A 14,417-nucleotide genomic window follows, 5' to 3' on the forward strand; every position below is an offset into this window, starting at 1 on the left:
ATATAAATCTCTTACTGTACCCTCTTAAAAAATGCTCTTATAAATATCTGTCGGCTCACAAAGCATGTGTTTTTCCTAAATATTTTTATTAATTCTCAGCCCGCGTCCCTACTTGATTAACCACTTGAAAGGTCTTAATTATTTTAGGACAAAACATTAACAGCTTTCACGGGTATTAATTATGACAGTATTTTATATTTGCAACAGTGAAAATACCATTATACTTCTACTGACATAATTTCAGCCTGTAAAGCAGGTAAGGAGATGTTCATGACCTAACGTCTTGAATACTTAAAATGTATGAAAGTGAATATTCAGATATTGACAAATCCTTACTTGAATCACTAGCAGGAGGCTGCTTGGATCAGAGGGTGGCCAGGAATGCCGTTAAAGGTGGTGGCAGCCCTCCAGAGACTTTGCTCAGTGCAGAGTCAAAGCTGAACTTCGTTGCATACTTACAGGATTTAAAGGGGAGAAAGAACAACGGGAACCACATTTCCTCTAGTTCACAGGCGGCATCTGTGGTGGTGCTTTATGCCCCTGGCCATCAGACAGTGGTCCAGAAGCGCAGCGTGAAGTTCACTTTCTCAGCAGGCGAGCATGGTAGGCAGTGCATTGTACAAGCCTTGCCATGCCTTCTCACTTTTTTTTTTTTTTTTTTGCGGTATGCGGGCCTCTCACTGTTGTGGCCTCTCCCGTTGCGGAGCACAGGCTCCGGACGTGCAGGCTCAGCGGCCATGGCTCACGGGCCCAGCCGCTCCGCGGCATGTGGGATCTTCCCGGACCGGGGCACGAACCCACGTCCCCTGCATCGGCAGGCAGATTCTCAACCACTGTGCCACCGGGGAAGCCCCATGCCTTCTCACTTTGGGAGAAACACCTGCGCCTTCTCTCCCCCATGTCCCATCACACACTCTCCTAAAACCTGGGGTGAGGCCCAGAGAGCTAAAGAGACAGTATTAGATGTGTAGAACAAGAAGAGAACAGACAATGGCCTTTTTCAATCAGTGGTATGGAGAATCTGACTATGGCAGGGTGTAAACATCCAATTCTGAGAAATGGCTCAGAGAGGGAGAGAGAAGTAGAGGCAACATAATATTATATACATACAACATATATGAAAGTCAGCATAATGCTGACTTTAAATAGGAGATAGTCTGGGGGCCCTTGGGGAAAGAGGAATTTCTCCAAATAAATACCCTCCACTTTGGATAGCTCAAGTGCTGTTTTTTTTTTTTAAAAAAATACTACATGGGGCTTCCCTGGTGGCGCAGTGGTTGAGAGTCCGCCTGCCGATGCAGGGGACACGGGTTCGTGCCCCGGTCCAGGAGGATCCCACATGCCGCAGAGCGGCTGGGCCCGTGAGCCATGGCCGCCGAGCCTGCACGTCCGGAGCTTGTGCTCCACAACGGGAGAGGCCACAACAGTGAGAGGCCCGTGTACCGTCAAAAAAAAAAAAAAATACCACATGTTTGAAAAAGTAGAGTGGATTTCCCTGGCGGTCCAGTGGTTAGGGCTTCGCACTTACACTGCAGGTGGCACGGGTTCTGTCCTTGGCTGGGGAGCTAAGATCCCTCATTCCACACAATGCAGCCAAAAAATAAAAAATAAAATAAAATAAAAATACCTGTTTGAGTCCTTGTTTTAAAAAAATAAGAGGAAGAAGTAAACATGTTTACCCCCTTCCGTTTTTTACTAACTGACAGTTTGCAAAGCCCTTGCCTCTGTATTGTCATCGTCCCCAGCTTCCCTAAGGTCCTGGGGTGATGGGATTCAGAACGTTCTCTGACAGTCTCGGGACATTGACTGGCCCCATGGAGCAATGACGCCCCAGTCAAGGGAGCAGAGGCATCCAGAAGCTCCTGAGTTGCACACCCTGGTGAATAGTTGAGACCAAATCAAAAGAGGCAGGAATGGGGAAGGTCTGGCATCTCTCCTCTGGGGTCCTCACCCCCAACTGATCACCATCAGGTAGCACTGGAAGAGGTCGATCGATGCACTCGGTGCAGAACTGAGCAGCTTCTCACATCTTGGCTCGTAGTGACATAAATTTTGCATTGATCTCAAAAGAAGTAAATCGGCTCAAAGCAATTATTTTTTAAACAGGAGGGACGATAAAATGCTGCTTGTTTAGGATGAAAGGAGGACAGGCTACAAAGGCCCCTGATGAGGGGATCAGAAAGGTCTAGAGGGAACACTGTTCCCTCTAAGCTGATGAGTGTGGCTCATTCCAGGTCCATTGAAGTCCTTCCCATCTTTTAAGTTTTCTTCATTGTCCTTTATTAGCTCCATTTTCACATCAGGATACTGGTGCTCAGAGAGATTAACACCTGCGTAAAGTTGCATTGCCACTAACTGGCACACCCTGGACTGAAGTCTGAGCCCTCTGGCTCCCAACAGTAGGCTGTGTTCTTTAGCAGGTACCCTTTGAGGCAGGTGAGTTTCACAGATGGGGAATGGGCTCAGCAAGGTTATGTGGCCAGCCTAAACGAGGTTCTGCGACCTTGACAGTGGTGCAGACATTCTGGCTCAGGGCTTTCTCTGGCTCTGCTCACCCAGGACTCCTTCAGCTTGTAAGGTTTATCACTCAGCTAAGAAAGGAATATTAGAGATTCTAAAATAGATCATCTTGGCTGAAGAATCATCTCACGAATTTAGCTTTTATTTGGAGCGTCAATATGAAATATGCCCCGTGTGTACAAACCACTTTTTTTTTAATACTTTTTATCTCGAAGTAGATTAAGACTCACAAGAAGTTACACAAATAGTACCTGGTGTTCCTGTGTACTGTTCGTCCAGCTTCCCCCATGATAACATCTCACATAAGCATAGTCCCTCATCAAAACCAGGAAATCGATGTGGGAATATTACCATAACTCAACTTGAGATTTTTTCAGATTTCACCAGTTTCTACAATGCATTCTTTGTGTGTGTGTCTGTGCGTCTAGTTCCCACATACAAATTCTTGTAGCCAACACCACAGCCAGGATTTAGAACTCTTCCCTCGCTACAAAGCGACACCCTCACGTCACTCACTGCTTTGTATAGTCACACCCTCCACCCAGCGCTAACCCCTGGAAACCGCTGATCTGTTCTCCATCACTTTAATGTTATATAAATGGAATCATACATCATACGTATTATGTAAATGTCACCTTTTGAGATTAGCTTTTTTCGTTTAGTACAGTGCTTTTGAGATCCATCCAAAGGCGAGTGGGGTATGTTCATGGGTGTATAAAGAGTTTGATCTTTTTTAATGAGTACTAACACTCCATTTTATGGGTGTACCTCAGTTCATTTATCCATTTACCTGACGGACATCTGGGTTGTTCTAGTTTTTGGTTATTAGGAATAAAGCCTAGGGGCTTCCCTGGTAGCGCAGTGGTTAAGAATCCGCCCGCCAATGCAGGGGACACGGGTTCGAGCCCTGGTCCAGGAAGATCCCACATGCCATGGAGCAACTAAGCCCGTGTGCCACAACTACTGAGCCTGCGCTCTAGAGCCCGTGAGCCACAACTACTAAGCCCGCGTGCCTAGAGCCTGTGCTCCACAACAAGAGAAGCCACCACAATGAGAAGCCCACACACCGCAACAAAGACCCAGTGCAGCCAAAAATAAGATAAATGAAATAAATAAATTAAAAAAAAAAAGAAAGAAAGAAAGCCTCTGGCGATCCAGTGGTTAGGACTCTGTGCTTTCACTGCAGAGGGCCCAGGTTCAGTCCCTGGTCAGGGAACTAAGATCCTGCAAGCTGGGATAAATGCACAAGGGTTTGTTTACTGGATTCTATGGTAAACGTGTGTTTAACTTTATAAGAAACGGCCGAACTGTTTTCCAGAGTGGACGTACCATTTTGCATTCCCATTTAAACAGTAATTCAAATGTCATTATCCTTTTTTTTAACATTTTTATTTTTTAATATTTATTTATTTATTTGGTTGCACTGGGTCTTAGTTGCGGCAGGTGGTCTCCTTTTAGTTGCAGCTCGCCGACTCCTTAGTTGCGGCACATGGGCTTCTTAGTTGTGTCTTGTGAGCTCTTAGTTGCATCATGTATGTGGTATCTAGTTCCCTGTCCAGGGATCAAACCCGGGCCCCCTGCATTGGGAATGTGGAGTCTTAACCACTCAGCCACCAGGGAAGTCCCTCGTTATCCTTTTGATGTCTTTAGAGATACCCCTTCTTTCATTCCTGATATTGGTAATTTGCTTTCTCTCTTTTTTGGTCAGTCTTTCTAGAGGTTTATCACTTTTCTTGTTCTTTTCGAATAACCACATTTTAATTTGATTTTTCTACATTATTTTTGTTTGTTTTGTTTCCAGTTTCATTTATTTCTGCTTTTTATTATGCCCTTCTTTGTCCTTGCTTTGGTTTTATTTTGTTCTTTTTCTGGTCTCGTGAGTTAGAGGCTTGGATTATAGATTTGAGTGTTTTCTTCTTTTATAATGTAAGCATTTAGTGCTATAAATTTCCCTCTCAGCAATACTTTAACTCCATCCCACAAAATCGGGTATATTGTAATTTTCATTCATTTCTTTATATTTTTTATTTCCTTTGATACTTCTTCACCCCATATCTAATTTAGAAGTTTGTTAATTTCCAAGTGTTTCTGGTTATCTTTCTGTTATTAGTTTCCAGTTTGATTCCATTATGGTCAGAGAACATTCTTTTTAGGATTTAAATTTGTTGAAGTTCGGTTATATCATGGGTCGTAAAGCAGTCTTGGTGAATGTTCCACGAGCACGTAATGAGATGTATTCTGCTGGTGTTGAGTGGAGTGTCCTACAAGTGTTTATTAGATCCTGTTGGCTGAGGTATTGCTCAGTTCTTCTATATCCTTACTGACTGTTTTCCTAGGAGTTCTATCAGTCATGGGATAGGGATGTTGAAGTTCAGCTACAGTTGTCAGTACTTATTCTTCTTTGAGTTCCGGCAGTTCTTTCTTCAAGTATTTTACACCTCTGTTGTTTGGTGCACAGACATTTAGGAATGTTATATCTTCTTGTTGAACTGACCTTACCACTGTGTAATGTCCCTCTTTGACCCTGGTACTTTCCTTTGCTCTGAAGTCTATTCTGTCCTATATTAATAGCGCCACTCCAGCTTTCTTAAAATGTTTGCATATTGTATCTTTTTCCATCCTTTTACCTTTAACCTACTTATATTGTTATATATTTTTAAGTAGTTTTATCTTTTTTTAAAATTTATTTATTTCATTTATTTTTGGTTGTGTTGGGTCTTTGTTGCTGCGCGAGCTTTCTCTAGTTGCGGCGAGCGGGGACTACTCTTTGTTGTGGTGCGCGGGCTTCTCATTGTGGTGGCTTCTCTTGTTGCAGAGCACGGGCTCTAGGTGTGCGGACTTCAGTAGTTGTGGCACGCGGGCTCAGTAGTTGTGGTTCGTGGGCTCTAGAGCGCAGGCTCAGTAGTTGTGGCACACGGGCTTAGTTGCTCCGCAGCATGTGGGATCTTCATGGACCAGGGCTCGAACCCGTGTCCCCTGCATTGGCAGGTGGATTCGTAACCACTGCGCCACCAGGGAAGCCATATTGTTATATTTGAAGTGAGTTTTGTGTAAGATAGCATACAACTGGGTCATTCCTTTTATCCATTCAGCCAATCTCTTTTAATTGACATGTCATGTCAGGATATATTATGCCATTTTATTTATTTTCTGTTTGTTCCTTTTCATTCATTTTGTTTCCCTTTTCCTATTTTCCTGAGGTTACTTGAACATTTTTTTGGCATTCCATTTTGATTTATTTAAAGTGGTTTGGGGGTATATCTCTTTATATAGCTTTTTGCAGTGGTTGCTCTAGGGATTACAGTGAACATAGAATATACATACTTACTGTGGTCTACTAATATCAATATTTTACCACCATTTGCTTTTCTCTTCTCCCATATGATATAGTTGTCTGAAATACTATATTTACATACTAGAACCAAAGGAGATAGAGATACACTTTTTGCTTTCACTGTCCAACATAAATACTCAAGAGGAAAGGATATTATTTATACTCATTTATTTACCCTTTCTATTGCTCTTTAGTCATTCCTGTTGTTCCATGTTTCCTACCATTATCATTTCCTTTCTGTCTGAAGAACATCATTTAGCCATTCTTTTAGTGCAAATCTGTTGGCACTGTTCTCCTTCATTGAGCCTTTTTTTTTTCACCTTCATTCATCTTGGTTTGGTTTGGTTGTTGTTTTTTTTCTTTCACCTTTATTCTGGAAGGATGTTTTCATTGGAAATAGAAAAATTCTGGGTTGAAGTTCTTTTCTTTCAGCACTTGAAAATGGCAACTTCTTTCTGACTCTATGGTTTCTAAGGAGAAATCTGCTATTATTCGAATTATTCTCCCTTTTAGGTAATGTATAATTTCCCTCTGATTGCTATCAAGATTTTTTTCTTTGTCTTTAGTTTTCAGAAGTTTGATTATGTGACTGAACATGATTTCTTTGGTTTTATCCCTTTTAGAGTTCACTCAGCTTGTTTTATTTGTAGATATATGTCTTTCACCACATTTGGAAAGTTTTCAGTCATTATTTTTAAAATATTTTTCCAACCTATACTCTTTTTTCTCTTTTTCTGTGATTCCAGTGCACAAATGTTAGCTCTTTTGTTGTCCCACTGGTCTATGAGACTGTTCATTTTTTTTTTCTGATATTTTCTCTCTCCTTTGTTCAGCTCACATAATTTCTATTGATTGTGTCCTGAATTCCCCTCTTCCTCTGTCATCTCCATTCTGCTACTGAGCTCAACAGTAAGTTTTTCTATCTTGGTGATTCTATTTTTTAGTTCTAAAATTTCTATTTGACTTTTCTTTGTATCTTGTATTTTTTTGCTGACGCTTTCTATTTCTTATTTGTTTCAAGCGTCCATAATTGGTTATTAGAGTATTTTTAGATAGCGGCTTTAAAATCCTTTTCCAATAATTCCAACCTCTGTATTATCTCTGCATTGGTGTCTTTTGGGTATCTTTTCTCATTCAAGTTGAGACTTTTGGCATTCCAGGTTACATTCTTTTCAATTGCCTAAGCTGCAATAAAATAAAAAATTTAAAAACCACATGGAACCCACTTCCAGGTCATTCCTTAAGTCCCAAGGTTCCTACCCAGTCCTGCCATGTTTCCTTCACCTCTTTTCTGATAGTTGGTTTATGTATTTTTGTTCAAGGTTTTTGTTTGTTTATTTGTTTGCAGTTAGATAAATAGGATGTATTATACTTACTCCATCTTGTCCAGAACCAAAAGCACAAACCACTCTTTAAAAATGCCAACCTGTTTGTCAAGTGTCTGATCTATGCACGATCCTTCATTTGGTCAGAGTATTTTTAAAGGCAAGAAGTAAAAACCCACTTAAGGGCTTCCCTGGTGGTGCAGTGGTTGAGAGTCCGCCTGCCAATGCAGGGGACACGAGTTTGTGCCCCGGTCCGGGAAGATCCCACATGCCTCAGAGCGGCTGAGCCCGTGAGCCATGGCTGCTGAGCCTGCGCGTCCAGAGCCTGTGCTCCGCAACAGGAGAGGCCACAGCAGTGAGACATCCACGTATCGCAAAAACAAAACAAAACTCATTTAAGCTACCTCAAGTAAAGAGAAGTTTATTACTAATTTACTACAGCGAATCTTAAGCGGCATGACCATAGTTCAGCTATTTCCTGTGGCAATTTGTCATCGTCCTAAGAAACCTCAAATTATGGGAAAAAATCACATTCTGCAAACAGTTATTTCAGTGGAGAAGTGGGGAAGACTGTTAGGGACTAGAGAGTTTACCTTTTTTTCTTTTTCCTGCAGGAATTAAAAGTTTTTGTCATGGTCCTCAAATCTAAACTTTACTGAATAATTCTATTTTATTCACGCACTTCACTTGCCACTCCTCACCCCCAAAATATAGTGTCATCTGCCAACCAATCTATATGATCTCATAGTTCCCTCACTCACCAAAGACTCTTCAGTGTCTGTGTCTCATGTTTCATATTCTTAGAAGAATAATTACATGTTTATTGATCACACACTGGATTTCTGGCTTGAGCCAGAAGTTGTTGCCTTTCTACTCAGCTGCAGCAGGGGAATAAGAGGAACTTGATTCACTTCTTTAGCAAAAGCCACAAACTGCTGTGCCTCGCAAAGAACAGCGCTGGGGGCAAACACGGGGCACAGAACCATTCTCCCAACACCCATCTCCTGTATGAGGTTCTCGTCAAATGTCAACGCAATTGCAATTTTATTATTCCTCTTTGTCTAGTGAGAAACTCCAAACTGCCTATTTGTGTGACATCTCTAAAATCTTCTTTCCTTAGAACGCCTGACAGACAATCTCAGAGTTGGACAGACATCCATAGCTGCTGCTCAGATGTTTCTTTTTTTCAGAGTTTTGCTGCTAAGAATATCTGCTCAACATTTGACTTCACTGTGGCCAATAATGGTCTCTGAATTGGTAAGTGCAAATATTTTACTCTTGAAAGCAAAATTGGAGCTTTTAGAAATGCTTTTTCAGGAATAATATTTCATATATATCTAATTTTATCTGCAAAATTTTCAATCAAGTTGGTAGTGCATAGTCAGCTCTTGCTTAAATAGAGATATTTTATCCTATAATCCTAGTTGCTCTCTCAACGTCAGTTATTCCAATTAATCTGTACAGTATGATATTATTTGCTTTTTTTTTGGCCATGCCATGTGGCTTTCGGGATCTTAGTTCCATGACCAGGACATGGCAGTGAAAGTGCTGAGTCCTAACCACTGGACCACCAGGGAACTCCCTATTTGCTATTTTTTAAACTGTTTTTTTTCCTCCAGTTTTATTGAGATATGTGTCCTATAGCAGTGTGTGAGTTTAAGGTGTACAACTTGATTTGACTGAAGTATATCATGAAATGATTATCACAGTAAGTTTAGTTAACGTCCATGACAAGGGATTGAACCCATGGCCCCTGCATTGGAAGCACGGAGTCTTAACCACTGGACCACCAGGGAAGTTCCTTGTATTATTTTTTTAGATTCCACTTATAAGGGAGATCATACAGTATTTGCCTTTCTCTTCTTATTTCACTTAGTATAATGCCCCCAAGGTCCTTCCATGTTGCTGGAAATGGTAGGATTCCTCCTTTTCGTGGCTGAATAATATTCCATTGTGTATATATAAAACAATTTCTTCATCTATTTATCTGTTGATGGACATTTAGGTTGTTTCCATGTCTTGGCTACTGCAAATAATGCTGCCTGGATTATTTGCTTTTTTTTGTTACTGAGTTGTATGAGTTCTTTATATATTTTGGATATTACCCTATCAGATATTTGGTTTGCAGATATTTTTTTCCATTTCATAGGTTGTCTTTTCATTTTTTTGATTGTTTCTTTTGCTTTATTTGCTATTTTTTATGGACATATAAATTTTAAACATTAAGCTAGGTTTACTCTCTCTCAAATAGTAACTTGAATTCACATTTTTTTTAAAGATTCAGACATTCATACAGCTTGAAGAAGATCTGAAAGAGGATGATGAATCATTGAGGTGAGTAGTACAGCAGTCTGCACACATATATGAAGGTTAATGGACATCACCTTAAGACGCAGGGCTATCTAACACTAAATACTGTTTCCCTGAAGTAGTTGTGAAGGGACCAGCTATTCTGACCATTTCTTAAAAGGAAAACCTTCTTATGGACATTGCATAGGCAAAAGGACCACGGCAGATGTGAATGAATTTATAACAAGAGTTTCTTTGCAAATTTACAGAAACAGCAACAAAATCAACAGAATAAAAGTTTCAGTCTCTGATGGAAATGAGCCCTCGATGGGGGAGATACCCCAGAGTGAACTTATCCTATACTTATCAGCTTGCAAATTCTTGGACACAGCACTTTCTTTTCCACCTGACAAGATGCCGCTATTTCAGATGTAAGTCAGAGAAGACCACGTGTCTTCTTTGAAGCAGATGACTTTCTTTCCTCTTGAGCACTTTCACTTGTTCTTTCCTGTACAGTATATAAGACACCACAGCATGGGTTGCTAGTGGCCGAGGAGCCTGCTCAGAATACCAAGTTTCACATTACTTGCAACATCTGTGTTTTGGGGAATTTGGCTCACAGTAGTGTGTATGTACGGGTGTGTGTGTGTGTGTGTGTGTGTGTGTGTGTGTGTGTGTGTGTGTGTGTGTGTGTGTGTGTGTGTGTGTGTGTGTGTGTTTAGGTGGCTTTTGCTATTGGGTTCTTATAAAACAGAGTCACCCACTGGTGATCCTCACTGGGTTTGTATAATTTTTTTGTCTCTTTGTTTTTAATTAAATAAATGGAACTTGCCGTCTCCGATTGGCTCTGCCCTTGTGGGCTCACATTTCCTGTGGGCTTAACACAGCTGCTCATTTGTCTAATTTCATGCCTGGCCCCAGATGCCACTTCTCTCTGTCCTATTTCCCCTACAGAGTGAAATCATGTAGAAATGTTTGTGCTTAGAAACACTAAGTGAAGGAAGCCAATCTGAAATGGCTACATGCTGTCTGATTCCGACTATATGATGATCTATAAAAAGCAAGACTGTGGTGACAGTAAACAGCTGAGTGTGTGCCAGGCGGGAGGGGAGGGCGAGGCAGAGCACAGAGGATTTTTAGGGCAGTGAAACTGCTTCGTATGATACATGTCATTGCACACTTGTCCGAGCCTATAGAAGTTACAGCACCAAGAGCGAACCCTAAGGTGAACTCTGGACTTTGGGTGATGATGTTGAGTCAGTGTCAGTGCATCGATTGTAACAAATGTACCCCTCTGGTGGGTGTGTTGGTAGTCAGGGAGGCTGTGCACGGCAGAGCAGGCCCCAGGGCAAGTGGGAAACCTCTGTACTCTCTGCTCAATTTTGGGTGAACCTAAAACTGCTCTAAAAAAGAAAGTTGTTTTTTTTTTTTAAGTGAGTTCCAATGACATGAGTATGCACAGCAGCATTAATCATAATAGGCAAAAGGTAGAGAAATGTCCATCAGTTGACAAGTGGATAAATAACATGTGGTGTATCCGTACAATTAAATATTCTACAATACAAAGAAATGAAGTACCGACACATGCCACAGCACGGATGAACCTTGACGATATTAAGTGAAAGAAACCAGGCACAAACGACCATGTATTATGTGATTCCATTTATATGAAATGTCCAGTATAAAAAAATCTGTACAGACAGAAAATAGATGAGTGGTTGCCTAGATCAAAGGGGTGTAGTGGATTGAGGGGTGAGGGCTAATGGGAACAGGGATTCTGTTTGGGGTTATGAAAATATCCTAAAATTGATTATGGTGGTGGACGTACAGTTCTGTGAATATACCAAAAGCTATTGATTTGTACACGTTAAACCGGTGAATGTGACTTACATCTCAGTAAAACTGTTTCTAACTCTTTAGGTGGGCTCCAAGCCAGCATGCCTGACCTCCGATGTCTTTCCTCCAGTTACAGGTGGGCATTTGTTCCAGAAGTAGACACAGAGGGCCCTGCCTTCCCGTCGGATCTAGAGGAGAATCACCAAGAATGCAAACCCCACACTGTCAGGATTCTCGAACTTCTAAAATTAAAATATGGGGTAAATGTTTTCCTTTTTAACAGTTATATTTGTGGCAGAGGGGAGAAAGGCTAGGCAGTGAGTGAAGTACTTCATGTGCTATTTGATTTTAATGATTTTGAACAGTTTTCAGAATGCCTCCTAACTGAATGTTCAGACTTGGAGATGGTTATAAATTTCATCTTTGTTTTAGCATGTATATGTCACTTTCTCATCCCAGTTGCTAAGGGGTAAAGCCTCCTGGGTGACACAGTCCTGTAGAAGTAGTCTTGCCCACAGAGTTCTTCTGTGACTCAGAGGAAGAGCCTGCCGGAGAGGTGACAGTGGCCCCAGCAGGGTGGGCTCAGGGTGAAATCCTGGTGGAAGATGGCAGCTGAAGACCTAGGATTTGAGTTGATGCTGCTACCATCAGCGCTGACAGTGAATTTCATAAAGGACCCATCTCTTAGCTTTCACCGCCTGCACGTGCCTCGCGTGCATCTCTAACCCTTAGCAAAGCCACGTCGTTGTGGGTTTTTTGCAGGATATCAGCAGCTCCGATGAGATCGCCATGAAGAGCGAGTTCCCTCTTCTGCGCCAGCATTCTCTTTCCACCATTAGGCAATTGATGCCATTCTTCAAGACTCTGAATTGTGCCTTTAAAACCCAAAGTAAACTGCCTACTGACACCCGGGGGCCTCTACTTGTGGAGTCGCCCGTCGCAGATAGCTCAAGGGTCTTGAAGCAACTGGAAGAATGTGTTGAATATGATTTTTTGGAACATCTGGAATGTTAACCTTGTAAGCCAGAACTTGTTTAATCCATTTACTGAGACTTCGAGAAAAAACAGGATATATTCAAAACAAAAAAGGAGCCAGGATAGTGCTTTTAAACAAGTGTGTCTCAGTTTTGAAAGTAAATTTCAGATCATTTTTCTGGTGGGCACCAAAATACACCTCCCTGAACGCCATGTAATATTTTTGGATCTGATTTTATGTTTCTTCCTCAATTTATGTAAAGAAATAAAATTAATATATCATCTAGTGGTGGCACAACATTTGTGATATAAAGTAAAGGATGAAGAGATTGGAGAGTTGTTTTCTTTGTTGCAGATGTATGGGTCTGTGTCAGTACACCTCTCTAAAAATCTTGTTGACTATTATTTTAACCTTTCTCACATATGTCCCTTTAAACATTTATTTTGGTACCACATTTTAAAATGAAAATATATTATTTTCTGAAAATACTAATTGCCCGTTACCATCGACTATTCAGAGGTGTGAGCTTGCAGATATCTCATTGTATTTAACTCATGCCCGTTAAAATCACATGTTCACACTCTTCTGCTGGGTAAGAAATACATAGTTTTCAAAGGTCTGACAGCTGTAACCTTAGTTATGGCACCACGGTGTGCCTGGCCAGCACTTTCCATTTAACATAAAGCAGTCAGCGTGGTCATGGAGCCTCTAATGCCTGAAACTATTGTCAGGGAAACTCACTCTTTGGACTCTTCCTTATTACTCTGTCATTTCTGGGATCTCTTTACCTCTCTGCAGACATTGCTGTTGATGAAAATAATCCCTTCCTAGGCACAGACTCCTCCAGGCTGGCAGCGTGTCATCCCACTCTTTTCGAGGCTCTTTGTCTCATGCCAACTTCCTTATTTAGACTCCCTCTTGGTGCCCATCCTCTGAGGTGAGCACCCTCACTCTGCGCCAGTGCGCGGGGCTTGCCTGCCAGACCTGCCTAGCTCATGTCCCCTTTTCAGCCACCAGGGCGTCGTTCCATGACCTCATTTTCCGGGCCAGACGATGCAAACTGTCCTTCCTAATGTGTGCTCTCAGATCCATCCTTTCTATAGACAAGGGTGTTTGGGAACTTGACCAACATTATTGGTTAAGTTTCTCCTAACATTCTACTACGTATTAGTTTGTGAACACTGCAGACCAATTTGTGTCACTAGCCCCAAGATAGGATATGGGGAGCACAGAACCACTTGGTTCCCTGAATAAGGGCTAAAAGTAAGAATCAAAAAGCACCACCATATATGGGTATTCATACAAATACGTGTTAAAAATTACATGGAGGGACTTCCCTGGCGGTCCAGCGGTTAAGACTCCTTGCTTCCATTGCAGGGAGCGCGGGTTTGATCCCTGGTTGGGGAACTAAGATCCCGCATGCCGTGTGGCACAGCCAAAAAAAAATAATAAAAAAAATAAATAATTACATGGAAACTATGTTGTTTTTGTGTGTGTTGGGGGGGTATCTTTAAAATCATTTGCAAGTTTGGTCACTAAAATATTAAATATTGAAGTGTAGAATTGTGAATTCAGTGTAACTTATATGATGATTTCCCTATAATTCAGGTTGTGAGGAGATAACCATATGCTGATTAATAGTTAACATCAAGGTGGGTACATATGATCACGTATCAAAATTGACAACAGAACTAATAGCTTATTTATATCATCAGTAGCTATTATGCCATGAAAGGTCGTTCTTGTATCTGTACCTAGATTTACAAATTTTGTTTTTTCTTTTTTTCCTCTCCAGTATCTAGAACAGCTTAATGGTCTCGGTCAATACCATATAAAATTTAATCCTTATTTATTAATAGAAATCTTAAAAGAGATTTAATAGTACATCTCTGTTTATCATAGAACACTAGGAAAGAAGTCTTATAAATGTGATGTATATCTAAGTCTTTTGTCCGTGTACACACCACAGTGGGTGAGGGCATAGGCTCTGAATTCAATTTGCGTTTGTTATTCAGCTTTACCCACATGCTAGGCTGGACATATACTTTGTTCCTCAGTTTTCTCATCTATACAATAGAAATATCGACTATAACTACCCCTCAGGGTTATAGCAACTAACCCTCTCTGTGCTCCCGCT

The 14,417-nt window shown here is 41.2% G+C and overlaps 1 protein-coding gene across 6 annotated transcripts in view; it reads left to right on the top strand.

Annotated features, from left to right (window-relative positions):
• The window catches only part of DOP1B (DOP1 leucine zipper like protein B), a 110,379-nt gene extending 97,814 nt beyond the window's left edge, over nucleotides 1-12,565 (top strand). For 5 of the 6 annotated variants that reach the window (XM_033418258.2, XM_004264546.4, XM_033418259.2 and 2 more), the window contains 5 exons: nucleotides 8,300-8,436; nucleotides 9,458-9,513; nucleotides 9,738-9,899; nucleotides 11,435-11,564; nucleotides 12,067-12,565. In XM_033418258.2, the coding sequence (XP_033274149.2) occupies nucleotides 8,300-8,436; nucleotides 9,458-9,513; nucleotides 9,738-9,899; nucleotides 11,435-11,564; nucleotides 12,067-12,318 (737 nt within the window). In that variant the 3' untranslated portion in view covers nucleotides 12,319-12,565. Of the gene's footprint in view, nucleotides 1-8,299; nucleotides 8,437-9,457; nucleotides 9,514-9,737; nucleotides 9,900-11,434; nucleotides 11,565-12,066 lie in introns of those variants that run through there. The other variant, XR_004480476.2, reaches the window with a different exon arrangement.
• The last annotated feature ends 1,852 nt before the right edge of the window (nucleotides 12,566-14,417 follow it).

The sequence above is a fragment of the Orcinus orca genome, chromosome 5 (genome assembly GCF_937001465.1).
Source record: "Orcinus orca chromosome 5, mOrcOrc1.1, whole genome shotgun sequence".
Classification (NCBI taxonomy): Eukaryota; Metazoa; Chordata; class Mammalia; order Artiodactyla; family Delphinidae; genus Orcinus; species Orcinus orca.